This window comes from Bos indicus x Bos taurus, chromosome 21, assembly GCF_003369695.1.
Source record: "Bos indicus x Bos taurus breed Angus x Brahman F1 hybrid chromosome 21, Bos_hybrid_MaternalHap_v2.0, whole genome shotgun sequence".
Lineage (NCBI taxonomy): Eukaryota > Metazoa > Chordata > Mammalia > Artiodactyla > Bovidae > Bos > Bos indicus x Bos taurus.
In genome coordinates this window covers 2842715-2870502 of record NC_040096.1, presented here as the reverse complement: position 1 = coordinate 2870502, position 27788 = coordinate 2842715, and the positions used below count along the sequence as shown (strand labels likewise).

Sequence of the window (27788 nt, the reverse complement as noted above, 5' to 3'; positions counted from 1 at the left end):
GTGGTAGACAATTTCTTTTTCATTTCAGGCTGATTGAAACTATTGATTTGGCAGTCCAGTCTTTGCAGTAAATAAGTAAATTCATTCATTCATCCCCTCATTCAGTATTGGGCTATCTGCCTTCTCTTGAATGCCTGAAGCACTGACAGGTACTGAAAATGGAAAGCAGGAGCTGGCATAATTATTCATTCATTTGGGTTAAATGCTTTGCCTGAATTAATGCAGGTATTGTTCACCAATTGTCAGTAAGGAAGCAGCCAGATTATAGGCTATGAAGAAGTCTTTTGATACTGCTTCTAACTGAAATACTTGTAGAAGTATTTCACCTCTCCATATCTATATTCACACTTGTAGAAGAGGGACGGCTTTCCAGAACACAGAGAGGTGCCCCAGGCCTCCTGCCAGCCCTATCTGCTGCAACACCAGGTGCAGGATGTCTGGTAGGCAAGGGGTCCAGGCCTCCAAGGACTCAGCAGGGAGCACTGGGTCTGTTTGGAAGTTTGTGATATGGGAGATCCTTGAAGAAGAAGCATCTGTCACCTCTGGGCCGTGTGTTCATCAGTCCCCGTGCTGGTCTGGAGGAAACAGAACTGTCCTCAGAGAATCCGAGGGCTCGGAAGGAGCCGGTGTTGGGGGGCACACAAGCTCAGGGCAGCAGCAGTTGCCTGCCCAGCCTCGGCCAGGGCACCGTCACCTCCTGGAGCGCCGGGGTGGAGTTCGGTGGGGGCACAGAAAGCCACGTGGAATGGCGTGGGCCTCCCCCAGGCCCCCGAGTGTAGGAATGGCTTTTGGGAGGTGTGGGGGCAGCTGGCAGGGTCGCCTGGAGCCCCCCGGGCAGAACGTGGCTGCTGCGTGGAGGTGCAGACCTTGCCGTGCAGGGCAGCAGCCGTATAGAGGGACCGGCCTTTGAAGGCCACCGCGGGGCGGTGATGTTGGAGCTCAAGGTGGAGGGGACCCCCTTGTGTGCAGGAGCCTTGTGACAGGACACAGCAAAAGGCATCTTCAGGACAGAGTCCCAGAGGCAGAAAACAGAGAGCCTTGTACACGTGCCCGCATCTGGGCTCCGAGCTCCGTGTGCCCTCTCCCCTGTGTGCCCGTGTCTGGGCTCCGTGTGCCCTCTCCCCTGAGTGCCCGTGTCTGGGCTCCGTGTGCCCTCTCCCCTGAGTGCCCGCATCTGGGCTCTGGGCTCCATGTGCCCTTTCCCCTTGTGCTCGCATCTGGGCTCCCTGTGCCCTCTCCCCTGTGTGCCTGCATCTGGGCTCCGTGTGCCCTCTCCCCTGAGTGCCCGTGTCTGGGCTCCCTTTGCCCTCTCCCCTGTATGCCTGCGTCTGGGCTCCGTGTGCCCTCTCCCCTGTGTGCCCATGTCTGGGCTCCCTTTGCCCTCTCCCCTGTATGCCTGCGTCTGGGCTCCGTGTGCCCTCTCCCCTGTGTGCCCATGTCTGGGCTCCCTGTACCCTCTCCTCTGTGTGCCCACGTCTGGGCTCCATGTGCCCTCTTCCCTGTGTGCCCACGTCCGGCTCCTTGTGCCCTCTCCCCTGAGTGCCCGCGTCTGGGCTCCCTGTGCCCTCTCCCCTGTATGCCTACATCCGGTTCCGTGTGTCCTCTCCCCTTTGTGCCTGCGTCTGGGCTCCCTGTGCCCTCTCCCCGTGTGCCCATGTCTGGGCTCCGTGTGCCCTCTCCCCTGTGTGCTCGCGTCCAGCTCCGTGTGCCCTCTCCCCTGTGTGCCCGCGTCTGGGCTCCCTGTGCCCTCTCCCCTGTATGCCTGCGTCTGGGCTCCGTGTGCCCTCTCCCCTGTGTGCCCGCGTCCGGCTCTGTGTGCCCTCTCCCCTGTGTGCCTGCGTCCGGGCTCCCTGTGCCCTCTTCCCATGTGCCCGCGTCTGGGCTCCATGTGCCCTCTCCCCTGTGAGCCCGCGTCTGGGCTCCGTGTGCTCTCTCCCCTGTGTGCCCGCGTCTGGGCTCCCTTGTGCCCTCTCCCTTGTGTGCCCGCATCTGGGCTCTGTGTGCCCTCTCCCCTGTGTGCCCGCGTCTGGGCTCCGGGCTCTGGGTGTCCTCTCATCTGCCTCCTTTGGGACCACACTGCCCAGAAACCAAGGCACACATCCTCACTCCAGAAGCTCCAGGGCGAGAGCCAGGCAGGGCTCCTGCTTGGACACGTGCTTATCCCAACAGCATAGCAATGTAAACTGTTTAAAGAACTTCTTTTATGATAAAATATTATGTGTCTGCTTCAGTGGACTATAAATGCCCTTTTGCAGATATCACTGCTTCTGTTTTAGGTGGAAAATACTGATGTTTACTTGTATGGAATACTCATTAGTGATTCATTTAACGCATTTAGGAATCTCAGTATGGATAAGAGAATCTTCCTGATGAAGCAGGCGTTCATTCAGTGACTGCTCTGGGCACTGCTGAGTCAGACCCTGACTCCCCTGTGGGGTTGACCTGGAACGTGGCCCCAGAGGTAGCTGGTTGGCCTGAGAGGGCGCCAGGCGTCAGGGACTCGGGAGGGTCTGCAGGGAGGGGAAGGCGCACTCTCTGGGTGAGCTGGGTCACCAGGCTCTCCGATGCCCCGGTTTCTAGGGAATGCAAGCTCAAAGGCAGGGCCCAGGACTCTGCCCGCATCACTGCCCTGCCTTCCTTTCCACCTAATGAGGTCAAATCACTTGGTCCAAAGAAGCTTGGAAAATGTTTGAGGTAGAAACTGTGAGCATAAGCTGCTTGCTGGGATGTGGAGACTGTGCGGTGAGTGATGGCAACATACTTGGCAGAGGCGTGGGTGCGCTGGGCCCCAGCGTGAGGAGTGGGCGGCCGAGGGCTGCGGCGTGACCCCATGCTGACCACGCTGCTCCTGCAGTGCGCCGCTGCAGTGGGGGGGGAGGGCGGTTAGAAGCACCTCTGCAGTCGTGCACCTGTGATTCCACAGGTCTCTAGAGACCTTGAGAGCCGAGTCTAAATGCCAGGAGGCCCCCAGTTCTTAATCAGAAGAACCAGGGGTAGATTCTAGGGCTCCTGATTTTTTTTTGCTTCAGTTTTGAGTGAATGGTACTAACTCTGCATCCTAGGGCATTGCTGAAGATGGAAAGGGGGTACATTTAATTGACACATGTTTTTGAAAACATTAAAACTTTAAGGCATGTTTGGCAATTTCTGTCGAACCAATTGTACACTTTTTGGCTTATGCATATTCATATATGTATATATACCATCTTTATACATATACATAACTACATCATCTTTCCTTATTAGTGCAAGGCAGTCTTGGCAAGGCTGCTGAGCTGGATGTCTGAGACGCTGAGGAGCCTTCCTCAGTCACCCCCCAGCCACGTGACCGTGGGCATGGTCCTTCATCACCGCACATTAAAAATGGTTTGAAAATGGACCTCACTGTGGTGCTGTGAGGGGTGGTGAACAGCGTTTAGCATAGTACTCGGCATTTAGTGAGCTATCAGACACTGCGGCTATAACTGATGACGATGATAACGACACCAGTGGTGTATGTGTAGAGGTGTCTGCGGTGACTTAAGCATGAGGTGCTCTACGTTTGTGCTGAAATTCTGGATTTCTGAGCTAGGTGTTACTTGATGATTCATCTCTTTGTTCACAGTCAGGTGTTGGTGTCTGTTTATATTTGCTTTCTTTAAACTTTTTATTGTGGTAAAACATATATAATACAAAATTTACCATTTTTGTCTTTTTTATTTTTAAGGTAGAGCCTCTTTGTTATGTTGAACTTTTTGTTTTTTGGCCACGCCACGGGCGTGTGGGATCTTAGTCCCCTGACATGCCCCCGCGGTGAGAGTGCAGAGTCCTAACTGGACCTCCAGCGAATTCCCCCATTGTAGCCGTTTTTGAATGTGCAGTTCTGTGATATGAAGCACATTCAGTCTTGTGCAGTGACCGCCCCCCCATCCATCTCCAGAACTTTTTCACCTTCCCCATATTAAAAATATGGAGTTAGCATGTGTGGCACAGAGTGGTGGACTGGACCTTCTGCCCTTGCTCTGGGGCTGGACCACCAGGAGCTTGGCTGGTAGGTCCTTGGGCACCACCTTGAAGCCAGTTTGGCAGGAAGTAGACGGGTAAATGAGTGGGTGGAGAGAGAAGTAAACACAGTTCTTACATGGGGGTATTAAGAGATTGCCAGTTAAGTTGGAAACAATCAAGGTAAGTAGAATTTTCTCATCCAAAAGATGTGTTCTGGACACAAACTCTTTTTAAATGGGAAAGTCAGAGATGGGCTTTATATTATATTGGTTTGTTAGGGCTACAGAGTGGCCCAAACAACAAATTTATTTTCTCGCAGTGGTGGAGGCCACAGAGTCCAAGGTCGAGGCATCCACAGCGTTGCTCTCTTTGAAACTCCTCTCCCTGGTTTGTAGATGGGTGTCTCCTCCCTCTTTCTTTTCAGTCATCCCTCAACACATGTACACGTGCATGCGTGCATGTGTGTGTGTGCGCGCACGCGCATGTGTCCACAATGCTGGCAGATTCCCTCTTCTTAGCAGTACACCAGGCAGATCGCATGAGGGATGAGGGCTCACCCTAATGATCCCATTTTACCTTACTTAACATTGTAAAGACCCTGTGTCCAAATGCAGCCACATTCTGGGGTACTAGGGATTAGGACTTCAACATGTGGATTCTGGGGGTGGGAGTGAGGAGACACAGTTCAACCCAGAACAGTCTCTGCAGATCCCTCCAGGTCTAGAAACCCTCCCCAACAAGCAGACGAAGGCAGGTATCCCGTGGCCTGGGCACACACATTCCCCAGGGCACAGGCTTATTGGTAGAACGTTACAAAGGCAGCTCTGACGCTCCAGAGACAGAATGTTCTAGTCTCTGAGCCATGCACGTTACATTTTTCTTCGAGAGAAAGAATCATAAACAGAGACAGAGTATTTTAAGTCCGCCCTCCCTGTCTGCCAAGAATACCCTGGTGTGCTGGGGAACTCACCCTCTTCAGGGCCGTCCTGGGCGTTGCATCGGCAGAGGTCTGCTCTGGAAAAGGCAACTGCCTGGCTTCAGGAGGATCCACAAGGCCTGAAATAAATACACTCCTCCAAGCATAGCCGTACTCTGGAGCAGAGCCAGAGGGCATTTCAGTCCACGGAGAGAGGCGCCCATAGCTAATGAAACTTCAAGAAGAGTCTTTAAAGCGGCGCTTTCTTTTCAGCTGTGGAATTGAGCTACTACTGTGTAAACAGTCACAGCCTGGAAAACAGTCGGGCTGACTTTTGAGTCATTACCTTCACAGCTATCTTCTCTGCCAAGTGGGGGGTGCTGTTGTGCTGGAGTAACCGTTACCTGGGAGGGGGGTCACCAGTGTTTCTACCATTCCTCTGATGTTTAACCAGTTACCCTTTTTTGTGATGCTAGGCTTGCGTGAGCCAAGACAGATCTGTTTTATTTTTTAACCACGTGGTGACACTTGATGGATAAAAGAGAATGGCCAGTCTGATCCAAGCAAGCTGGTTTTAAAACTCTGTAGATGGGCCTCAGTAGTTTACACTGGAGGTGTGTCCCAGTGTCTCTCGTTCGCTGCCTGCCACCCACCTTCTTGCCCGTTCCCTCTCCGCACGCATCTCTCCACACGAGCCAGGCCTCGCTTCATCTCTCGCTGCCAGACTCTAAGTGAAGGGCTTCCTTTGTGATGAGCTGTCACTTTTTCATCAAGCAAGATAAAGAAATTATTGGCTTACACACTGATTATTTAAATGTTTGCCCCCAGATATCTGTGAAGAATGTTTAGAGCATGTTGAGGAAATGATATTTTTATTCTAAGCTCCTGTTTTTCAGATGGAAGCTGCTTCTCCGAATCCGTGTAGAAAGTTGGAAGGTGGGGCTTTGTCTCAAGAAACTCAACTCATCCCTGCCCTCTTCTACCATATATGCTTAATTTACATTAAAGCTGCAGTGCTGTGGGCTCACTGACAGCTGTCGTTCACTATAGAAACAAAAAGGCACGGGCCAAGCACTGTGTGTGCGTGTGTGCGCGCGCGGGGGTACGTGCACAGGTTACAAACGCAGAGTCCTTCATGAAATGCTGCCGCTGTGGGTGGGAGACCAAGAAGCAAGTGACTTTTAGATGGACAAGGCTGACCCCAGATCTCTCTAATGTGTACATGCTATTATTTTAGGTCTCCGAATTCAATCCTTTGACGTTCACCAGCATAATCGAGTGTGAGAAGCCCAACAACGACCTGACTAGGTTCCGTGGGTGCATGTGAGTATCGGACCTCTGCCTGGGCTTACCCTTCTGTTTGACACACGATATGAGTGTGTACAGTCGACCCTTGAGCAGCTTGCGGTGTGGGGTGCCAACCCCTGCCAGTGTCCATGGTGGATTGATCCCAGGACCTGCCAGGGTACCAAAACCACGGATTTTTAAGTCCCATAGTCTGCCCTCTGGATCTGTACTTGCGCGTCTGTGGATTTAGCCAAGCTTGGATGATGTAATACTGTGTTTGCGGAAAAAACCCTGCGAATAAGTGGAGCCACACAGCTCAAACCCATGTTGTGGGACAGCCCACGGTGTATAGTATAACACAGCGTGTGTCTGTGTGTGAGTGCAGCCTTTCAGGACTACTGCCCTGTCCCTGAGCTCACGGGGCTGCTTGACAGGAGTCTGTCGGCCGTGGACGCTGGTCAGATCCCCTCCGTCCAGCAGCCTGGGAAGGTGAGGGGGTGAGAAACACGGTGACTGCACGTGACCCCATAAGTGGAAGCACAGACGCCAGGCAGAAGGAGCCTGCCTGGGAGGTCATGCCTTCGTTCATACTCTCAGCCATTGAACAAGTATCTGCTGAGCACCTACTATGTGCTAGGCCCTTTTTAAGGCTCTGGGGATAATGCAGTGAACTGAATACAAATTATTTCACTGTAGTCAGGGGAACACAGAGACATAAACAAAATTAAAAGTCCTCAAGCATGTTAAATAGATAGTCCAGCTCCTTGCTCCAAAACAGAGAGACAAGAAAGGTAGATGAATGACATGGGATCAGCTGCCTGGTGGTCTTTGTTGAAGCTGGGCTGGGGGCTGTCCGGGGGAAGTAAGTGCCACCCTTGTGCTTCTGCGAATGGTTGGAAACTCCTGTAATTGTGTTAATAGTTGTGCAGGCTGCGTACAGGCGGCGTGAGGAAAAGGGAGGTGGGAGAGAACAGGGAGTCACATGGACTTGTGGAGCTGGCGGGGGTGCCCCGCCGGGGCGCAGCTGTGTGGACCCAAGCCGGGGGCCGCAGGTGTGATGCAGGGAGCTGGGGCCTCCCGCAGCATCCAGCTCTGCGGGGCCAGCTGCTCAGGATGCTGCTTAGAGGCTGAGGCGCAGCGTGGCCGCCACAGACACGTAGGCGGGGCTGGAGCTCTGCTCCTGGAGGGGCTCCACTGCAAGAGCTTTTGGCATGAGTTCGAGGCCTCTGCTTCGCTGACACGTCCCGCATCATTGCCTGTGTGCATGCAGTGGGCTCCCCGTCTTGTTGGGGGCGATGGGGGAGTCAGTGAATGAAAAGTGTGCACCATAAAGGGCAGGAGATGTTCACGCCTGCTGAAACTGCCCGTGCTTGCCTGTTCTGCCCTGAGGATCAACCAGAACTTGGAAGTGTTAGATCACCCCTTAAAACAACTGGTTAAAGGAGGGTAAAACTGTTAAGAAAAATCCTAAAATGTCAGCTGTAAAATTTAGGGGCAGATATTCAGGCCTCCGTCTGAAAGCGGTCTTGTGTGGGTTTCCCAGCCCCTGTGTGCACCGCCCACCCCTAGCCCCAGACTTTGTACATGTCACACCATCCTTGGCACCACCCCAAAATCTCCAGGGCCTGGCGGGCAGAACAGAGCAGACCCTGCAGTGAAGGAGGTGGGGGCAGCCTCTAGGGAGAACATTCTGAGGGTATTCTTGCTGATGGGTAACTTTTGGTGATAACTCTGACCTCCTTCTCCAGGCTGTATCGTGGCCGGTGCCCTCCTGCTATGCGGGGTGTCAGGCACCCTGTGGTCAGACCACCCCCCACACAATTGTTGCCTGCCCAAGACTGGGACTGGAGCTGGAGGGGCTTCAGTCCCTAGTCAACAGCTCTCGGTTCTGCCCTTGGGAGCTCCGTCTGTGTTTGTTGGTTGTTGCTCGGTTGCTCAGTCATGTCTGAGTCTCTGCAACGTCATGGACTGCAGCACGCCAGGCTTCCCTGTCCTTCTCCATCTCCAGGAGCTTGCTCAAACTCATTGAGTCAATGATACCAGCCAACCATCTCATCCTCTGTTGTCCCCTTCTCCTCCTGCCTTTAGTCTTTCCCAGCATCAGGGTCTTTTTCCAATGAGTCAGTTCTTTGCATTAGGTGGCCAAAGGATTAGAGCTTCAGCTTCAGCATCAGTCCTTCCAATGGATATTCAGAGTTTATTTCCTTTAAGATGGACTGGTTTTATCTCCTTGCCATCCAAGGGACCCTCAAGAGTCTTCTCCAACACCATTTCAAAAACATCAATTCTTGGGCACTTAGCCTTCTTAATGGTCCAACTCTCACATCCATACATGACTCCTGGAAAAACCACAGCTTTGACTATGTGGACTTTTGCTGGCAAAGTATCTCTGCTTTTTAATACCTCTGTGTTAAACAGGGATATTAACTACATCTGGCTTTTACTGAGGCTGGCAGACTCTGGAGCCCATGCTTTCCAGCAAGACAGTGCCGGTGAACTACTCTACTTTATTCATCTGTATAATGGGGAGAATCCAGGAGGCCCTTGTGTCATGGGTGCAAAGCTTTGTCAATTTAGTATGTGGAAAGCTTTCAGAAGGGGGTGGTGCTTAATAAACATTGGCCACTATTATGGTCATTGCTTCTGGGTTAATGCCGTTGTAGGATAGAGCAGGGAGAGCCCAGTTAGCAGGAAGGCTGAGGGGAGAACTCAAATACTCCCTGGGAAGGAAGATCCAGTGGACGAGCAGGCCGGCAGGAGGGCTTGTCTCCTATGTGAGGATCAGGGAAGAGACTGGTGGAGGAGAGATGGGAGTTGGGATTCCCTGCACGTGAGGAGCTGGCGAGTTCAACTGGTGGAATGACCCAACTGATAGAAAAAATGCATATGATAACAGTTCGGGGAGTAGGAGCTGGATTTACAGGTTTGAGGAGCCTCTGTAGATTGTGTTTGAAGATGGAGATACAGCAGACCAGCGTGGGTCAAGGTCAGAGGGCACGAGAGGAAGGGTACAGATGGCGGTTCCCACAGCCCGGAGCAGGGGCCGGGGATGCCCATTCAAGCGCAGCGCGGTGAGAGAAGCACAGGAGCCCGACTCGGGAGGAAGGCGGCCATGCGCGGACTCTGTGGGAGCCCGGGAGTGAGGGCCCGCCCCGCTGTGGGGGCTGATGACGAGACGGAGGAGGACTTCTGTTTCAACCACTCTTTCTAGAAACGGGTCTCGAAAAGGAAGGGCCGAGCCGGGAATGAAAGCCTCAAAAAAAGAAGAGGGACACTTTGTAGGGAGAGAGAAATAACAAAGGCTGGGTGGAGATCTCCAGGGGCCCTCCATGGGCGGGGACTGCGGTGACCCGGGAGGGCGTGTCCTGCGGCCCTCGCCCACCTGCAGCCCGAGCACCGCCCCCGCGCCGGCCCCAGCGGCCTTTCTCGGGAAGACGCCTCCAGAGGACCAGCCCCAGCGGCCTCGTTCGGGAAGATATCTCCAGTGGACGGCGTCGCACCCGCCGCCAGGCTGACTCAGCTGCCCAGACGGACGCCTCCAGCGGGCACGCGTCTTCCTCGCTGGCGCCGCCCGGTTACTTGGCAAGGGCGGCCCCCCTCAGGGACCTCTCCCGCTCTGGTCCAGCCCTGTTACCCTGTCACGCTTTTTCTCACTTTTCCCAACAGGCCGTCCTGCCCGCGGCTTCCACCAGAGCCTGGCCTGCTCGGGTCCTGAGTACCTAGACCGCCCCTGCAGCTGCGCCTTGCTCTCTCTACTGGGCAGTATTTGGGGTTTGCTACAAGGAAGTCAGGGTGCAGATGGGACCCTCTCATGGATAGGCCTGTCCAGCCGGGGCTCTGGGGCTGGCTGTTGGCAGCGGTGTATTGAAAACGCCTCCCTCTGTGACTCGGGCGGAGGTCTGCAGGAAGAGTGCTGGGGAGCGGGAGGCAGCTGAGCAGGGCCTCGGAGAGGGGCCTGGGCCCATGTCCTGAGTCCTCCTCCAGATCCTGAGCCCTCCGCCAAGCAGAAGGGAGGGAGAGGGCCTCCGCCCGCCTCTGGCCCTGACGCTCAGGCTTGGGGCTGCCCTGGGCTGGATGGAGAGCTGCGGCTTAGCCTCAGGTCCAGAGCAGCTGCGGAGCCAGTTCCCTGGTTTGCTGGCTCTCGTTGTCTGCCCCTGGCGGCCTGCCTTCGGCCGGCCTCAGCTGCCGCCCGGTAACCCCACTCAGGCCACCAGGCAGGCCAGTGGGTTTCACTCTTAATCCAAATGTGAAACCTTAGCTGTTTGCAGCTGGAGAACTAACCTTGCTTAAGATTGTACCAAGACTTCTCCAGACAGTCCCAGCTCATCCCCTTCCCCTTAGGAAAGTTATCCTGTGTTTCTGAACCTTGGCTTCCAGCAAATTCTGGACAGAACAGTGGCTGACAATGGAGTGAAAGACCCGATGTGAATCGAAGCACTTCGTGCCAGAGGGCGGGGTCAGCCATGCTGTGTGGTCCCTTTGGTGTGAAATGCCTGCAGTAGGGAACATCTTTAAAGGCAAAAAGGGGATTTGTGGTTTGCCAGGGTTGGACATGGGGGAGGAATGGGGGGTGACTGCCAATGGGTATAGGGTTTCTTTCTGATGAAAACATTCTAAAATTAGCTGGTGGGGATTACTGAAAAACTCTGTGAATATACCAAAAAACCTGGGCTGTACACTTAAATGGATGAATTTCACAGTATATGAAACATAGCTCAGGCTGTTAAAAGCGTTAGGCACCTCATTACTCCAGTGTGCTTTAACGCCCACTGGCTTTTATAACTCTATTTTTTGGTTTTGGCTGTGCTGGGTCTCACTGCCATGCAGGCTTCCCTTCAGTTTTGGAGGAGGGGAGCTTCTCTCTCATTGCGCTGTGTGGACACCTCCCTGCAGTGCCTTCTCCTGTCACAGAGCACAGGCTGTAGAGCACTGAGGCTCAGTAGCTGCGACACGGGTTTAGGTGCTCTGCAGCATGTGGCATCTTCCTGGGTCGGGGATCACACCTGTGTCTTCTGCATTGGCAGGCGGGTGTTCTTTACCACTGAGCCACCAGGGAAGCCCCTGCTCATTGACCTGAATGCAGTCCCTTTAGCTGTGAATGCATGCTCAGTTGCTCAGTCTTGTCTGACACTTTGCAGCCTCATGACTGTAAGCCGCCAAGCTTCTCTGTCCATGGGATTGTCCAGGCAAGAATACTGGAGTGGGTTGCCATTTTTTTCTCCCGGGGATCTTCCCAACCCAGGGACCGAACCCACTTCTCACGCGTCTCCTGCCCTGCAAGTGGATTACTACTGTGACAGCTGGGAAGCCCCGTCCCTCTAGTGAAGCACTTACGAAATCCTCAGAGAGAGGAGCTGGAAATACCACCACTGCCCACCTCTTCCACTGCCCTGGGCCCTGGCAGCCCAGAGAGTTGCTGTGGATGTAGACTCTGGCCATGAGGGCACCCCGCTCCTCTCGCCCAACAGCTCTAGGGCAGAGTCATGGTGGCCTTTGAAGCCACTGGTTAACCATTTTCACTTACTCCTAACGAATGAATAAAACAGAGAGGTTAGTTGGTTTTGTCTTCTGATTCAAGGTTCCGTTTCCAGCTGTAAAGCTGGGCCCTGTTTCTTGTCCTAAGTCCTCCGTGAAGCGGGTTCCGGGGTCCCTGCCTGCAGGCCACAGAGCCTGCGTGACCACGGGGGACCTCAGAATACTGGCCGCCACCCAGGAGCTCTTCTGCGTGGCTCAGATTAAGCGTTAAAGGGTGTGACTCTTTGCTTGGGTTGATGTGGACTGGGCAGGTTAAACCACAGAAACATACTGTCTCATGGTTCTGGAGGCTGGAAGCCTGAGATCCGAGTGTTAGTGGGACTGGCGTCTCCCGAATTCCCTCTCCGGAGCGTGCAGACGCCCACCTTCTCCCTGTGTCCCCACACCGCCTTCACCTCTGTGTTTGTCCGACTCTGCATCCTAATCTGTTCCTCTTATAGAGACAGCAGGCCTGTGGGGGTGGGCCCCACCCATATGCCCCCATTTTAACTTAATCGTCTCTTTAAAGACCTGACTCCAAGTGCAGTATTCTGAGATACTGGGGTTAGGACATGAACAAACGAATTCTGGGGGAGAACACACGTCAGCCCATAAAAAAGAGCTGCTGAGGGCAGTGTGCTGGGCTCATGTTGTCGTGTGCATCTTCCCAGAGTCAGCCTGAGCCTGCGGGACCCTGCCGCCCTCTGCAGGGACTTTCCCCCTCCAGAGACCGAGGCAGCCCTTTTGCTACCAAGCACCTGCCAAGTGACACCATTCTCCAGCCTTTCTCCCCTTCTGACGCAGGGTCATCGCTCAGAGTACAGTCCTCATCGTCACTGTGGGCGGCCGGGAGCTGTAAACAGGCCAATGAACCCGCTGAGATCAGTTCTGGTCTGACATGGTCTCATTAGAAAGCACAGCAGTTGCTAAAAGGTGTAGGTCATGTCAAAGGAAGCTTAATGGAATAAGTGCCTTTTTCTTGTTTCTGTTGAGTTCATCTCTTGTTCTGAATAAACGTAACTGGTTTGGTTTAGATGAAATGTCCTTGGCTGCTGTTCTGAGGAGTGGTTTCCATGCCTGGCTGTTGCAGAGAGAACCGTGGTGGTGGAGCTGGGTTTGATGTGTGACATCTCCCACGTGCGGGTCTCTTGACACCTTAGCTGGCACTGAGGTCTCAAGTCTTGAATCTCTTTTTAAAGTGAAACTTTACTCTGTTCTGGAATTGCCACAAGGAGGGTATTACACAGGGTTGGTTGCCCATGGGTCTGCACATTATTTTGCATGACTTCTGCAGAAACTGATGCTGTGATGGTAAATACCAGGTTTGCAGGAAATGTGTCCCACAGCATGTGCTTTGGCCTTATCTTTATTGTGTAGCTTCTTTTCTTCACTGTGAAATATTTTGATTTTCCTGGTTGTGAAGAACGTAGATTGTGTTTGACACATCCCTCATGCAGGTGACCAGGGACTGAAGTGGCAGGAAGTGCTGTTTGCACCAGGAAAAGACGTTATGGGCTCCGTTTCACCTTGTTCCTCTCCAGAGCAGCTCTTTTCCTGGTCAGTGGGCACTGTGCTAGGAGCTGTGGGAAGGATGGTACTTGCAGGGGTCCTTGATTGGCCTCAGTACCTCAGAGAAGGAGGCGGGGCTGGGGGTGGGCAGGAGGACTGGAGAGGCCTGTCCACCTAGGCTGTGAGCGGGTGGCTTCCTGGAAGGCGGGGGCTACTGCCTGGTTGATGGAGGTCAGGCTGCGCCCCTGCTCGAGTTCTGGAAGCCTCCAGAGCCTCCCCTTGCGACCCATTCATCAGGCTCCTGGGACCCCCTCCATGCCAGCATAGGACAGTCTTGGCTAACAGGGCTGAGGGTGTGCCTGCCATTAATGGGTCAAGAAGATGAATTTAAAAAGCAGTTGCTTGAACTTTGTATAGTCTCTGAATCTAAATAACTCATGCTCTGTCGCTCAGCATGTCCGACTCTTTGCGACTCTGTGGACTGTGGCCCACCAGGTCCTCCATTCATGGGATTCTTCAGGCAGGAATACTGGAGAGGGTTGCCATTTTCTCCTCCAGGGGATCTTCCCAACCCAGGGATCGAACGCACATCTCAGGTGTCTCCTTGCATTGGCAGATGGATTCTTTACCACTGAGCCACCTGGGAAGCCCAATAAACCAAATTTAAAAATTGTCTCATGGAATTTATCACATCAAATTTAACATGTTGATGTTTCTAATGACTTTTATAAGAAGAACAGAATGTAGACATTATTGTTGAAACCAATGTGATCCCTTTTTCTAGAGAAATATTTGTACTTTGTGATAATATGAGGTGTACTGGTGAGCAGTGTTCTCTGTGGTGAGTAGGCCGTGGGCAGAGCCCACCTGTCAGGGTCTTCCTAGGCAAGCTTCCTACCTTGGGCCCCAGTCTGGGCTCTGCCCGCTCTAACTGTGGCCAGTCTCTGTGGTGACAAGCCTACAGTAGCCCTGCTTCCAATTCTGATGTGTGGATCTTTCCCACATCAGGCAGTTCTGTGACATCAGCCGGCTATCCCACAGTCTAACTCAATTCTGACACCACGCAGGGAGAGTATCAGATCCCATGGGTAACAGGCTCAGTCCTGTGTGTCAGGAACAGCCAGGCTCAAAGACCAAGTATTGGAACAGCGGACATTCCTAATGCTCTTATCACTTAGGAAATTACAAGAATTTTGGGAGCTCTTTGCCAGGTACTGGGGCTAAATATTAGAATAAAAGGTTATTCTAGCAGTCCTGTTTACAAAGGTGTTAGGAACCCTGTGTCAGGAACCAGGAGCAGAGACAAAATTATACATACCTTATTATTCCACAAAGCCCATGGGCAAAGTAAATGAACAAACATCAGGCTCTGGGGAGGCTTCTAGAAGTTTGTGTAGCCCCACCTCCGCTCTTTCCGAGACCCACTGGGCCCCTCCGCACCTCCCCTCTGCAGCTTCCAGCCTAGGCCTGCCTTCCCTGGTGGTACTGCTTGAGTAGTGAGCACCCTCCTGACCCATGCCAACTGTTCCCTGACAGCATACATGACAATGGCAAAAAGGCTGGACTCTACAAAGAAAACCTGCTGCTTCGAGGCTGCACCCTCCGAAACACGGAAGCCGTCGTCGGTATTGTCATCTATGCAGGTGGGTGCTGCGTGTCTCCCGTCTGGCACAGGCGCTGGCTTGCCACAGTGGGCTGGATGTTCCTGGACATGGCTCCCTGATTGTTTTGTTCTGTTCCTGATTACCAAAGTAGCATAAACCCATTGCAGGAAACCAGGAGAACAGAAGCAAAATGTTTAATAATATCTGGACCGGGAGTGTTCTTAGCATGTTAGCCAGTTTCTTTCTCTGCATCTCCCCAAGGTGGTCACACGTTTGAGATGCATTGTGGAACCCGGTTTTCTGACTGAGCTTGTCCCTTGCGGATCGCTGGATGGCAGCCTCCTTCAGTCCATCTGTCCGCACTGGCCCTGACGCGTCGCTGTCCTCTGTCTGCCCCGCAGGACACGAGACCAAGGCTCTGCTGAACAACAGTGGCCCCCGCTACAAGCGCAGCCGGCTGGAGAGGCAGATGAACTGTGACGTGCTCTGGTGTGTCCTGCTCCTCATCTGCATGTCTCTGTTCTCAGCCATCGGTAAGTCTCCCTGGAGGGCCGTGAGGAGCGGGCCCTGCTGGATGGCCCCCAGGCATGCCTGCCAGGCACGCCGCGTCTGTCTCCTTCTGACGTGGTGCTCCAATTGATACACGTTTGTCCCAGGCTGGGCCTTGGGGTGTTTGTCCCAGTGAGGCCACATGGAGACGCCTCAGTGCATGAGCTTGGCAAAGCGTGTTTTTGGAATGGGCAATTTCTTGGGTGGAAGGACAGCCTAATCACGTCTACTGTAATGATTCCAGTGGAAAAAGTGACACTGACCTTCTGATAGCAGGAATAAAGAGCAGTAGAAGCACAAATTCTACTAAAAGGGACTCTGGGGAAACAGGGCAAACGTTATTTGCGTTCTGAAAGGGGCTAGCAGTTAGGCTGAGAGTGGACTGTTGCACCTGTGGCCTTGCGTGGCCTCCAGACCTTACCTGCCTGGGGCCGCCTGGCAGGTAAGCACGTGGTGCCTCCAGGCAAATGATCGTTGTGCCCCTGCTCAGCTGCCACTGTGCCCAGGTGTGACGGGTTTCAGAGCCTATTAAAGGCACAGGTGTGTGGGCACAAAAGGGCTCTGTCATCAGCTGGGCATGGTGAGATCATGTGTGTTGCCATTGGCTTCTCAGTCTGTTGGACTTCCCTGGTGGCTCAGATGGTAAAACATCTGCCTGCAATGCAGGAGACTTGGGTTTCATCCCTGGGTCAGGAAGATCCCCTGGAGGAGGGAATGGCAACCCACTCCAGTACCCTTGCCTGGAGAATTCCCTGGATGGAGGAGTCTGGTAGGCTATAGTCCATGGGATCCCGAAGAGTCAGACACGACTGAGCGACTTCACTGGTTCTCAGTCTGTGAGCTGTGAATTTTGAATCTCCAAGCAGGGACAATAGGCAGTATTCTGAGCCTACCAGCGTGTTGCAAGACACATGTTAGGAAACTCGTCTCTGGAGTTCCTCACTGGCAGCTGCCCGCGCACACCCAGTTCCCACGTCGTGACCATGTGCTGTTCGGTGCCAGCGGCGGGGAAGGTCCAGGGCAGAGTCCCAGTCCCAGGGCCTGCCTTCCAGCGCTCTGATCGCGGTGCCAACAGTACCATGGGCTTTGCTTTCTTAGGTGGCCAGTCGGGCTCACAAAGCCCAGTGTGCTTATGTTGAGTGACAGTCCTAAAGTGCTGCTGTGACTTGGACTAGCACTACTCTTATTTCTCTGTTGGGTGGATGACGTTTCTCTTTGAATTTTGCTACAGGACATGGACTGTGGGTGCAGCGCTATCAAGAGAAGAAATCATTGTTTGATGTCCCTGAGTCTGATGGCACCTCTTTATCCCCAGTCCCAGCTGCAGTTTACTCGTTTTTGACCATGATAATAGTTTTGCAGGTAACAATACTAAGTTCCGTATGCCAGATGGTTTACCTTTCTGGTGAGAACTTCAAGTCACCGTAGTCTTCTAAGAACTTCCTACAGATTCTGCATCTGGGAGGAGCACAGATTCACCTGATGAATGTGTTGCCTTTTGTGTTCCGCCTGACTTATCTAAAGGACCTTTTCTGGGGTGTTTTTCAAGTTGAAATTCTCCTTTACTGTTCTTAAGATTCTTAGGTTCTGAGGGGTTGGTTTTTTGATCAGTGTTTTTTTTCAATCAGTTACTTCTTTGGAAAGCCCATGTTTTATTTTAGAATAATTTTAACATCAACAGACTAGTTACAAAAAATAGTACAGAGAGTTCTCACGTGTCTCTCACCAAATGTGTCCTAATGTAAGTGTATTACATTTCCATGGTACACAATCAAAACTGAGAAGCCAGCTTTAAGACTGCCACGAACAAGATTCCAGACATTATTTAGCTTCTACTGGTCTTTCCACCAGAGAAGGCAATGGCACCCCACTCCAGTACTCTTGCCTGGAAAATCCAATGGACGGACGAGCCTGGTAGGCTGCAGTCCATGGGGTCGCTAGGAGTCGGACAGGACTGAGCAACTTCACTTTCACTTTTCACTTTCATGCATTGGAGAAGGAAATGGCAGCCCACTCCACTGTTCTTGCCTGGAGAATCCCAGGGACAGGGGAGCCTGGTGGGCTGCCGTCTCTGGGGTCGCACAGAGTCGGACACGACTGAAGCGACTTAGCAGCAGCAGCAGCAGTCTTTCCACTGAGGTGCTTTTTCTTTTCCAGGAGTCATTTCAGGATATCACATTGCAGTTTGCAGCACTGGTTATTATTATTGTTGTTGTTGTTATCGTTAGTTCCCCTGCCTCCCGAACAAGTCCTCGTCATTAACTGAGAAACTATGGCCCACAGGCCTCTGGGAGTGGCAGGGGCAGCAAGCATCTCTGCCATCCTCCTTAGGGAGACAGAGTGAGCAGAAGGTTTAGCCTTTGACTTAAAGGCGGGCTCTGCTGTCTTTTTTACATGTGCTTCACACAACGGGCAATAGTCTTATCTAACTTTCCAAATTAGTCTCCTTTTATGGATGCAAATTTTGTTCTAGCCTTGAGTTAGTACTGTAGTAGGCGTTGCATTTACATATGCTTAAGTTACCCAAAGAACCCAGTTAGTCGGGATGTGATAGTTTGAACCCGTAAGTATCAGCATAATACGGTTACTGCACAAATAAAGACAAAATTGAACGTTGGTTTTATGAAGGTTATTCTTGAATTGTCAAAGCATAACTGTAACTGTTCTTCTCCAAGCCTCTTGCCTCTGCTCTGTATTGTCCGAGATCACAGAGACTGTCCTCCAGCACAGAACCCGCCTCTGAAAAGACTGTCTCTCCTGAACGGTGGGGTGTGTCTGCGGCACGGGCAGCTCCTGCCATCGGGAGCCCCGGCTCAGCCTGGGTGTGAGGTGACTTTGCTTTTGAGGACTCTGACTGTGCCATCTGTTTTGTTTCTCTCTCTCCTTCCCCAGCTTCTCTCACGTGCAACTTAGTAATACGAAAATGCTTGCTTCTATACAAGCCCCGGTTTCCATGCTCCCAGACATGATAGTGGATTTCCTCTCTGTGGACCATAGGCTGCCCTAGTTTAAACTCTTTGCCAATACTCTAATAGTCTAACAATACTGACTCTAAGCCAGCCTGTTTAAGCTCTGAAAGGTATAGTATAGTCCCTACTTACTTGCAGTTATAGTTATTTGTCATTTTAATTGAAAACAAAACCCCCGGCTCGCAGGTCCTCACTGTCATTCATTCTGTGTGCTTTGTCTCCTAGGTTTTGATCCCTATTTCCTTGTACGTTTCTATCGAAATTGTTAAAGTATGCCAAGTGTACTTCATTAACCAGGATATAGAACTATACGACGAGGAAACAGACTCGCAGCTGCAGTGCCGAGCTCTGAACATCACGGAAGACCTAGGGCAGATACAGTATATCTTCTCAGATAAAACGGGCACTTTAACTGAGAATAAGATGGTTTTCCGAAGATGCACTGTGTCTGGCATAGAATATTCTCATGATGCAAATGGTGAGTCTGGGGACAGAGCTTCCGTCTGGGCAGGACCAGAGAGCTATCAGACCTGCATGCCTGTGTGCTTGTGTGTGCGTGTATACACACACAGAGAGCTTCAGGGATGATGATTTTGAGGGGAGAATAAAACAGAAAGGCTGTCAAAGCAACTCTGGATCATCATCTACAGAAACGCCCTCTTTTCAGTGCTGATGGAACCCTGCTCCCTGCACTGTCTGGTGTGGTGGGTATCTGCATATACATTCATTTTCTGCCAGACAAGCAGAACCAAGGAGGGAAACTTTGAGGAACTCACATCAGAGGCACTTGGTTTCTTTCATACCAAGAGGCAAAGAGATGTTTCCTTTGCCACCCATCAATTTCCTTGTTATCAGCTGAAAATGCTCAGCAGAGTATTGGGCAGTCTATGCTGTGTTCTTTCCAATGAAATACAATGTCCCAGAGAGAAGTGTCATCTCTCTTTGGAATTTGGGCAGTCAGTTCCTCCTCCCACCTGCTTTCTCATCCTTGGTTGCCTCCCTCCATCCTTTCTGAATGCACAAGGGAGTCATCTGATTCCTATGTCGAGGAGTGACTGCAGCTCGCCACCCATCTGAATCAGGAAAGGGTCCCCATGCCACAGAAGTGTCTTTGGGGCCATCATGTTTCCCTGAGAGGGGGCACCTGCTCTGCAAGCAAGACTCCCCTTCGTCCCTGGAACGGCATCTCAGAACATCAAAGAAACCCTGCCACAGAAACAGAAGCAGATACAGAACAGGGGGACAACATGGAGGCATAGGAAGCTGTTCTTTAGGGGCGTTTGGTGGGAAAGATCTGTTGGAAGCATGAGATTTTTGTGACTTATAAAATCAAGAATTATGATATTCATCATATTCTGCATGTTAAAATGAATCATATAACAGAAGGCATAGCTCAGTTCAGTCACTCAGTTGTGTCCAACTCTTTGCAACCCCATGGACTGCAGCACACAAGGTTTCCCTGTCCATCACCAACTCCCGGAGTTTATTCAAACTCATGTCCATAGATTCAGTGATGCCATCCAACCACCTCATCCTTTGTCATCCCCTTCTCCTCCAGCCTTCAGTCTTTCCCAGGATGGGGTTTTTTCCCAATGAGTTAAGTTCTTCGCATCATGTGGCCAAAGTATTGGAGTTTCAGCTTCACTAACAGTCCTTCCAATGAATATTCAGGACTGATTTCCTTTAGGGTAGACTTGCAGTCCAAGGGACTCTCAAGAGTCTTCTCCAACACCACAGTTCAAAAGCATCAGTTCTTTAGCACTCAGCTTTCTTTATATTCCAACTCTTACATCCATACATGACCCCTGGAAAAACCATAACCTTGACTAGATGGACCTTTGTTGGCAAATTAATCTCTCTGCTTTTTAATATGCTGTCTAGGTTGGTCATAGCTTTTCTTCCAAGGAGCAAGCATCTTTTAATTTCATGACTGCAGTCACTATCTGCAGTGATTTTGGAGCCCAAGAAAATACAGTCTCTCACCATTTCCATTCTTTCCCCATCTATTTGCCATGAAGTGATGGGACTGGGTGCCATGATCTTAGTTTTCTGAATGTTGAGCTTTAAGCCAACTTTTTCACTCTCCTCTTTCATCAAGAGGCTCTTGAGTTCTTCTTCACTTTCTGCCATAAGGGTGGTGTCATCTGCATATCTGAGGTAAATGATATTTCTCCTGGCAATTTTGATTCCAGCTTCTGCTCCAGCCTGGCATTTCACATGATGTATTCTGCATGTAAGTTAAATAAACAGGATGACAATATACAGCCTTTCCCAATTTGGGAACATTGCCTTGTTCCATGTCTTGTTCTAACTGTTGCTTCTTGACCTGCATACAGATTTCTCAGGAGACAGGTCAGGTGGTCTGGTATTCCCCTCTCTTTCAGAATTTTTCACAGTTTGTTGTGATCCACACAGTCAAAGGCTTTGGTGTAGTCAATGAAGCAAAAGTAGATGTTTCCCTGGAACTCTCTTGCTTTTTTGATGGTCCAGCGGATGTTGTCAATTTGATCTCTGGTTCCTCTGCCTTTTCTAAATCCAACTTGAACATCTGGAAACTCACAGTTCATGTACTGCTGAAGCCTGGCTTGGAGAATTTTGAGCATTACTTTGCTAGCGTGAGATGAATGGAATTGTGTGGTAGTTTAAGCATTCTTTGGCATTTCCTTTCTTTGGGATTGGAATGAAAACTGACCTTTTCCAGTCCTATGGCCACTGCTGTGTTTTCCACATTTGCTGGCATAGTGAGTGCAGCACTTTAACAGCAGCATCTTTTAGGATTTGAAATAGGTCAACTGGAATTTCATCACTTCCACTAGCTTTGTTTCTAGTGATGCTTCCTAAGGCCCACTTGACTTCACATTCCAGGATGTCTGGCTCTAGGCGAGTGATCACACCATCATGATTTTCTGGGTCATGAAGATCTTTTTTGTATAGTTCTGTGTATTCTTGCCACCTCTTCTTAATATCTTCTGCTTCTGTTAGGTCCCTACCATTTCTATCCTTTATTGAGCCTATCTTTGCATGAAATGTTCCCTTGGTATCTCTAATTTTCTTGAAGAGATCTCTGGTCTTTCCCATTCTATTGTTTTCCTCTTTTTCTTTGCATTTGTCTCTGAGGAAGGCTTTCTTATCTCTCCTTGCTATTCTTTGGAACTCTGCATTCCAATGGGTATATCTTTCCTTTTCTCCATTGCCTTTAGCGTCTCTTCTTTTCTCAGCTATTTGTAATGCCTCATCAGACAACCATTTTGCCTTTTTGCATTTCTTTTTCTTAGAGATGGTCTTGATCACTGCCTCCTGTACAATGTCACAAACCTCTTTCTATAGTTCTTCAGGCACTCTGTCTTTCATATCTAATATGTTGAATATATTTGTCACTTTCACTGTAAGGAATTTGATTTAGGTCATACCTGAATGGTCTAGTGGTTTTCCCTACTTTCTTCAATTTAAGTCTGATTTTGGCAATAAAGAGTTCATGATCTGAGCCACAGTCAGCTCCTTGTCTAGTTTTTCCTGACTGTATAGAGCTTTTCCATCTTTGTCTGCAAAGAATATAATCAGTCTGATTTTGGTATTGATTATCTGGTCGTGTCCATGTATAGAGTTGTCTATTGTGTTGTTGAAAGAGGGTGTTCTCTTGGCAAAACTCTGTTAACCTTTGGCCAGCTTCATTTTGTATTCCAAGGCCAAATTTGCCTGTTACTCCAGGTAGTTCTTGACTTCCTACTTTTGCATTCCAGTCCCCTGTAATGAAGAGGACTTTTTTGGGGGGGTGTTAGTTCTAGGATATCTTATAGGTCTTCTAAGAACCTTTCAACTTCAGCTTCTTCAGCATTACTGGTCAGGGCATAAACTTGGATTGCTAGGACATTGAATGTTTTGCCTTGGAAATGAACAGAGATGATTCTTTCATTTTTGAGATTGCATCCACCTATTGCATTTCAGACTCTTCTATTGACTATGATGGCTACTCAATTTCTTCTAAGGGATTCCTGCCCACAGTAGTAGATATAATGGTCATCTGAGTTAAATTCACCCATTCCAGTCCATTTTAGTTCACTGATTCCTTAAATGTCAATGTTCACTCTTGCCATCTCCTGTTTGACCACTTCCAATTTACCTTGATTCATGGACCTAACATTCTAGGTTCCTATGCAGTATTGTTCTTTACAGCATCAGACTTTACTTCCATCACCAGTCACATCCACAAGTGGGTGTTGTTTTCACTTTGGCTCCATCTCTTCATTCTTTCTGGAGTTGCTTCTCCACTGATCTCCAGTAGCATACTGGGCACCTGCCAACATGGGGAGTTCATCTTTCAGTGTCACATGTTTTTGCCTTTTAGACTGTTCATGGGGTTCTCAAGAATACTGAAGTGGTTTGCATTCCCTTCTCCAGTGGACCACGTTTTCCCAGAACTCTTCACCATGACCTGTCTATCATAGGTGACCCTACTGGTCTGGCTCATAGTTTTCTTGAGCTAGACAAGGCTGTGGTCCATGTGATCAGTTTGGTTAGTTTTCTGCAATTGTGGTTTTAATTCTGTCTGCCCTCTAATGGGTAAGGGTAAGAGGCTTATGGAAGTTTATAGAAGGCATAGAAACATATCCAATTTGTTTAATGTTTTATTTGCCACCCAATAATTAATGGTCAGGAACAGTGTCCCATCCACCCACCTGCCTCTTTCTCTGACTTGTCCTTTCCTGGACTCCTCAGACTTGTGCAGAACAGCTTGGAGTCCTAAAAGCAGAACTCAGCCTGGTTGTGAAGGACTCAGAGGACCAGTTCTAAAGTCAGCCATTAACCTGGAACTGGGGCTCTGAGGGCAGAATTCCACATAAGATTACAGAAGGATTTTGAGAGTTGTCAGATGCTTACCATAAAACCAGAGCAGTCCATCACCCCAGAAGACACAGGAAAGCATTTCCGGGGAAGGTAGAAACAGCCAGGTGTATCTGAAGTGTGTTTTAAGAAGAGCAATGATCAGTGACCCCTGGCGCCAACATCTCCCTTAGTGGGTGCTGCCATGGTCTAACGTCTCAGATCAGTAAAATGAATTCAGGTCAGTTTGGCTCTGAGCAATGAGCCCAGCTCACATGTACTTGAACTGGCCACACAGACCATAGGTGCACCCCTCTCTACCTTGTGTCCTGGTGATAGTGCAGGACAAGGGTCAAGTGTCAGCTGCCTCTTGTCCCCATCTTCCCTAAGGACCTTGAGGGCCTCACTGAAGCCACTGCTGCCTGTGGCAGACACAGAAACATCAGCGGTGGCCTGAGGGACAGCCACTCTCAGGCTAATATCTACCACTGCTGTGGGAGCGTGGGCAGGCCAGTGTGCCCCGGGAGGCTGACACCACACTCGTAGTTTCCAAGCCCAGGAACTGGACAGGCCTGGTCCTGGCTTTGCCCTTCCCTGCCACCCTCTCAGCACCACACCACCAGGTGGCCGCGGTGTGGGCTCAGAGGCAGTGTGTGCAGGAGTCTTATCCTGGGATTAGGAGCTCCTGAAGTGGAATCCTGGGGTTGGCAGTTATACGGCCAGGCAGCCACGGGCAGGTGACTTCCCTTTCCTTCAGTTGCTGAAGTTCAGACTGTTGCTGAACTTCAAGAACAGTTGAAGTTGCTCAGTTGCTCAGTCATGTCCGACTCTTTGTGACCCCATGGACTGCAGCACACCAGGCCTCCTTGTCCATCACCAACTCCTGGAGCTTACTCAGACTCATGTCCATCAAGTGACTGATGCCATCCAACCATCTCATCATCTGTTGTCCCCTTCTCCTCCCGCCTTCAATCTTTCCTAGCATCACAGTCTTTTCCAGTGAGTCAGCACTTCGCATCAGGTGGCCAAAGTATTGGAGCTTCAGCTTCAGCCTGAGTCCTTCCAATGAGTGTTCAGGACTGGTTTCCTTTAGAATAAACTAGTTGGATCCCTTTCCTTATCTCTAAAAAGTCTTCCCGAGGAAGATGCTGAGTTCAGGGCCTGACCCGCATGACAGCCCATGCCCTGGCAAGCCCAGATGGGGTCGCCTCTCTCAGCTCCTCGCGCAGGCCGCCCCCAGCTGCCACCCCACACCAGGCCTGCCCTGGACGCCCTTAGTGGTTGCTTGTGTTGGTCCCTGTGATGCTCTCCTGCTGCTCGTCCATGATGGAAGACGCAGAGCTAACTAGGTAAAGCTGAGAAGTGTTGAGAGCCCGTGTTGGCAAGCAGCGGCGCGGTGCATTTCCCTCTGATTCACAGCAGCCCTGGCAGCTTCAGGGACTCTTGCTCCCTGCTGGGGAGCGCTGCCTGCTGGGGGGAGCTCAGGGAGCATTCGTCCCCGCTGGGCAAGCCCAGGAGGGTGTGAGCCTCCCCAGTGGGAAGTGCGCATCCTCATGGGGTGAGTACAGCGCCCACTCCCCACCCAACTCTGAGCAAGGAGCCTCCTCAGGAGAGCACCCTCGGCACAGCCCCAGAATTGCTATTTCTGCTTAACCACAAGGCAGGTGCTCAAGGTATGATCTATCCTGACGGTACCAGTGAGCAGGTGTCCCAGTGGTCTCGGGATGAAGGTCCAAGCCTGGAGCCCAGCTCCTCTGTGGGTCTTCCAGCCCTCCTGCCCACCCAACCCATTCACACTGGGGCTCTGTTGAACAGAGGGGCTGTGTGTGACTCCACCCACATCTGACTTTCTGTGGGATGGGACGGCCTCTGTGCCATCATGGATGGGACGTGAGCTTTGCAACCTGAGGGCCTGAGCGACATCCTCACCCCTGCATCCTGTGACCTTAATGAGCCAAGACTCTGTCTTCTCGTCTGTGAAGTAGAGTTGAGAACGTAAGCCCCGTGGGTTCACTGAAGGTACATGTAAATGAGAACAGCCCTCATCCCTCAGTGGAAACCCCGGTCAAATGTGGTCTCACCATCATAAAGAAGAGGGAGAGGGCCTGGGGACACCCAGCGTGTGCCTCGTTGGAACCCAAATCCCTCAGTTTCATGCCTGGCCTCCCCACGAAGTGTGACTTGGTGTCCCTCTCTCCACAGCCCAGCGTCTGGCCAGGTACCAGGAGGCAGACTCAGAGGAGGAGGAGGTGGTTCCCAGAGGGGGCTCGCTGCCCCTGCGAGGGGGCACCGGGGGCCACCCGAGCGCCCGAGCTGCCCACCAGAGCCAGAGCAGCAGGGCGCACCGGCGCACGGGCAGCCGCGCGGAGGCCCGGCGCGTCAGCATGCTGACCGAGCTCACAGCCTTCAGCAGCCCCATGGTGAGTCCTCCTGCCCTCCTGTGACCACCCCCTGTCACCGAAGGCATCTGCTCTTGCATGTGGGGTTTCCTCTGTTCAGTCAGGGAGTGTTTTTCTGGCCAGTGTCTTCTCCCTACTCCACGGAATCTTTCCTGAAGCACTGACACAGCAGACTTCTCAGGCTGGGAACCGCAAGTGACCCCTAGGGTGGGGGACACGAAGTCTGTCCTGCCCTACGAGATGAATACAACAGCAGGGCGAGATGACAGCTCTGAAAAAATCCAAGTTTAAGAAAAAGAGTTTGAATTAGATGAGCCCAAATCCATCCCTTGCCTTGTCAGCCGCCCAAACATTTATGGACCATTCTCTGGTAGGGAAATTTCCCGAAGTGCATGTGACAACCTCTGAAAGATCCTTTCAGTGAGGGAGAATCCGTTCTGCTCATGTATGGTGGCCTTACTCTTTTATGTTCTTGGAAACCTGTACAGAAGGTGCCACAGAGGTCACCTAGACTCGTGGTAGACTTGTGGTCACTGGTGGGTGGGTTTGCATGGGGTATGTGACACGGAGCTCTCACCCCAGGCAGGAGGGAGACTATGATGGAAATCTCTCCCAGCCTTTGCTGATACCAATTTTGGAGGCAGTATGGGTCAGAAATATATGAAATGTTCCCAAAAAGTCAGACACGACTTGGCACCTAAACAACAACTCTTTGACCTAGGTAGTTACTGATTTAGTGAATAATTTCTGTGCATAGAAGCTTATTAGTGTGTCATTTACATCAATAAAACAGTGAAGAAATATACCCAGTGATAAAGGAATGGTCAAGTAAATTATGTCTCTTTTGAAGCTGTTAAAAAATATGTTTTCAAAAGGCTGTTAAAGGCCTGGTAAAGTTGAGGCGATATAATGTTTTTGTAGAAATGGAAACTGCCATTTACATATAAAGTATTTTGATTAAAACGTGAATCTATAGAAAAAAAGACAAAGGAAAAGCAGAGAAGAATGTTTTTCAAAAAGTATACATTACTATGAGGTGGTGTAATAGAGACCTGCTATATTCTCCCTATGATTCTCTTATTTCTCCAAATATTTCTGAGTAAGATATGTTACTTTGTAATATATATTCTTGGAGGTATTTTTATAAACAACATATATACCTTCTTATATATAAAAATATATGCATTTCAGTTTATTTGTAGACTGTATATTCTTACACAATTAAGATGATATATAATTTGTCATTATAAAGTGATGGGTATGTGTGAGGTGCAGGTCTGTTTACAGCTTCTGGTAAAATCGAGGTGCCCTAAATAGTCAAGCTCCAAAAGAGCAGTGGGCCAGTCCCTGGATCAGACTGACCCCCGGCCTCTGTGTCCTCCTCAGGAGAAGGACGTAACGCCCGACCCCAAGCTGCTGGAGAAGGTGCACGAGTGCGGCAGGTGCCTGGCCTCTGCGAGGCATCAGGAGCACCCGCTGGACCACCTCTCGCCCGAGCTGTCTGACATTTTTGACTTCTTCATTGCGCTCACCATCTGCAACACAGTAGTGGTCACGTCCCCGGATCAGCCACGACAAAAGGCAAGTTCGGGAGCTTCCGTCCTGGAAGCCCACAGAGGCCTGGGCCTGGATGCGGTGTCTGTCTTCCTGAGAGGGAGCCTGGGTCACTGCGCACCACTCTCAGCTTTTGGGGGTGCACTGAGGGCTTCAGACGGGGCACACCAGCCCCACAGCTCTGTGGGGACATCCCCAGACTGTGGTGGGCAGACGCCAGGATTGTGGTCAAGAGGAAGAGGACAGCCAGCCAGAGATGGCTACCAAGCCTGGGGTGAGACAGGGACAGAGAGTCCAGGCGGGGCTTAAGGTGGGGGTGCTGGCTGCCTCCGTGCTGACCAGAGCCTCAGTGTGCAGAGGACAGGCTGGGGCCCAGGGAGGAGCTGCCTGGACTTGAACCATCACTATAAGCCAGTCCCCTCCTGTGTCTCAGACTCCCCTTCTGGGGTGTGGGGGTGATGCTGGGATTTAGGGAAAGGTCTCAGAGTAGGGTTTGGCACACAGGAAACATTCGTGATGCTAACAAAGGTTGTTAAAACACCAGCGTTCAGAAAGTGGTTGAGAATCAGTGGTAAGTTACTAAAGGTGGTGGAAACATAACAACACCCAAGTTGGATTTTGTTTGGGTTAACATCAAGATTTTCTCCAAAGAGAGGAGCGTTTCATGTGTGAAAGGCGCCTC

The 27788-nt window shown here is 51.0% G+C and overlaps 1 protein-coding gene across 4 annotated transcripts in view; it reads left to right on the top strand.

The window, feature by feature from the left end:
- Nucleotides 1-27788, top strand: part of ATP10A (ATPase phospholipid transporting 10A (putative)) — a 186710-nt gene that overhangs the window by 114065 nt on the left and 44857 nt on the right. For all 4 annotated transcript variants that reach the window (XM_027521090.1, XM_027521088.1, XM_027521089.1 and 1 more), the window contains exons 3-9: nucleotides 6138-6223; nucleotides 14747-14853; nucleotides 15216-15347; nucleotides 16595-16725; nucleotides 18558-18810; nucleotides 25356-25573; nucleotides 26939-27133. In XM_027521090.1, the coding sequence (XP_027376891.1) occupies nucleotides 6138-6223; nucleotides 14747-14853; nucleotides 15216-15347; nucleotides 16595-16725; nucleotides 18558-18810; nucleotides 25356-25573; nucleotides 26939-27133 (1122 nt within the window). The remainder of the gene's footprint in view (nucleotides 1-6137; nucleotides 6224-14746; nucleotides 14854-15215; nucleotides 15348-16594; nucleotides 16726-18557; nucleotides 18811-25355; nucleotides 25574-26938; nucleotides 27134-27788) is intronic.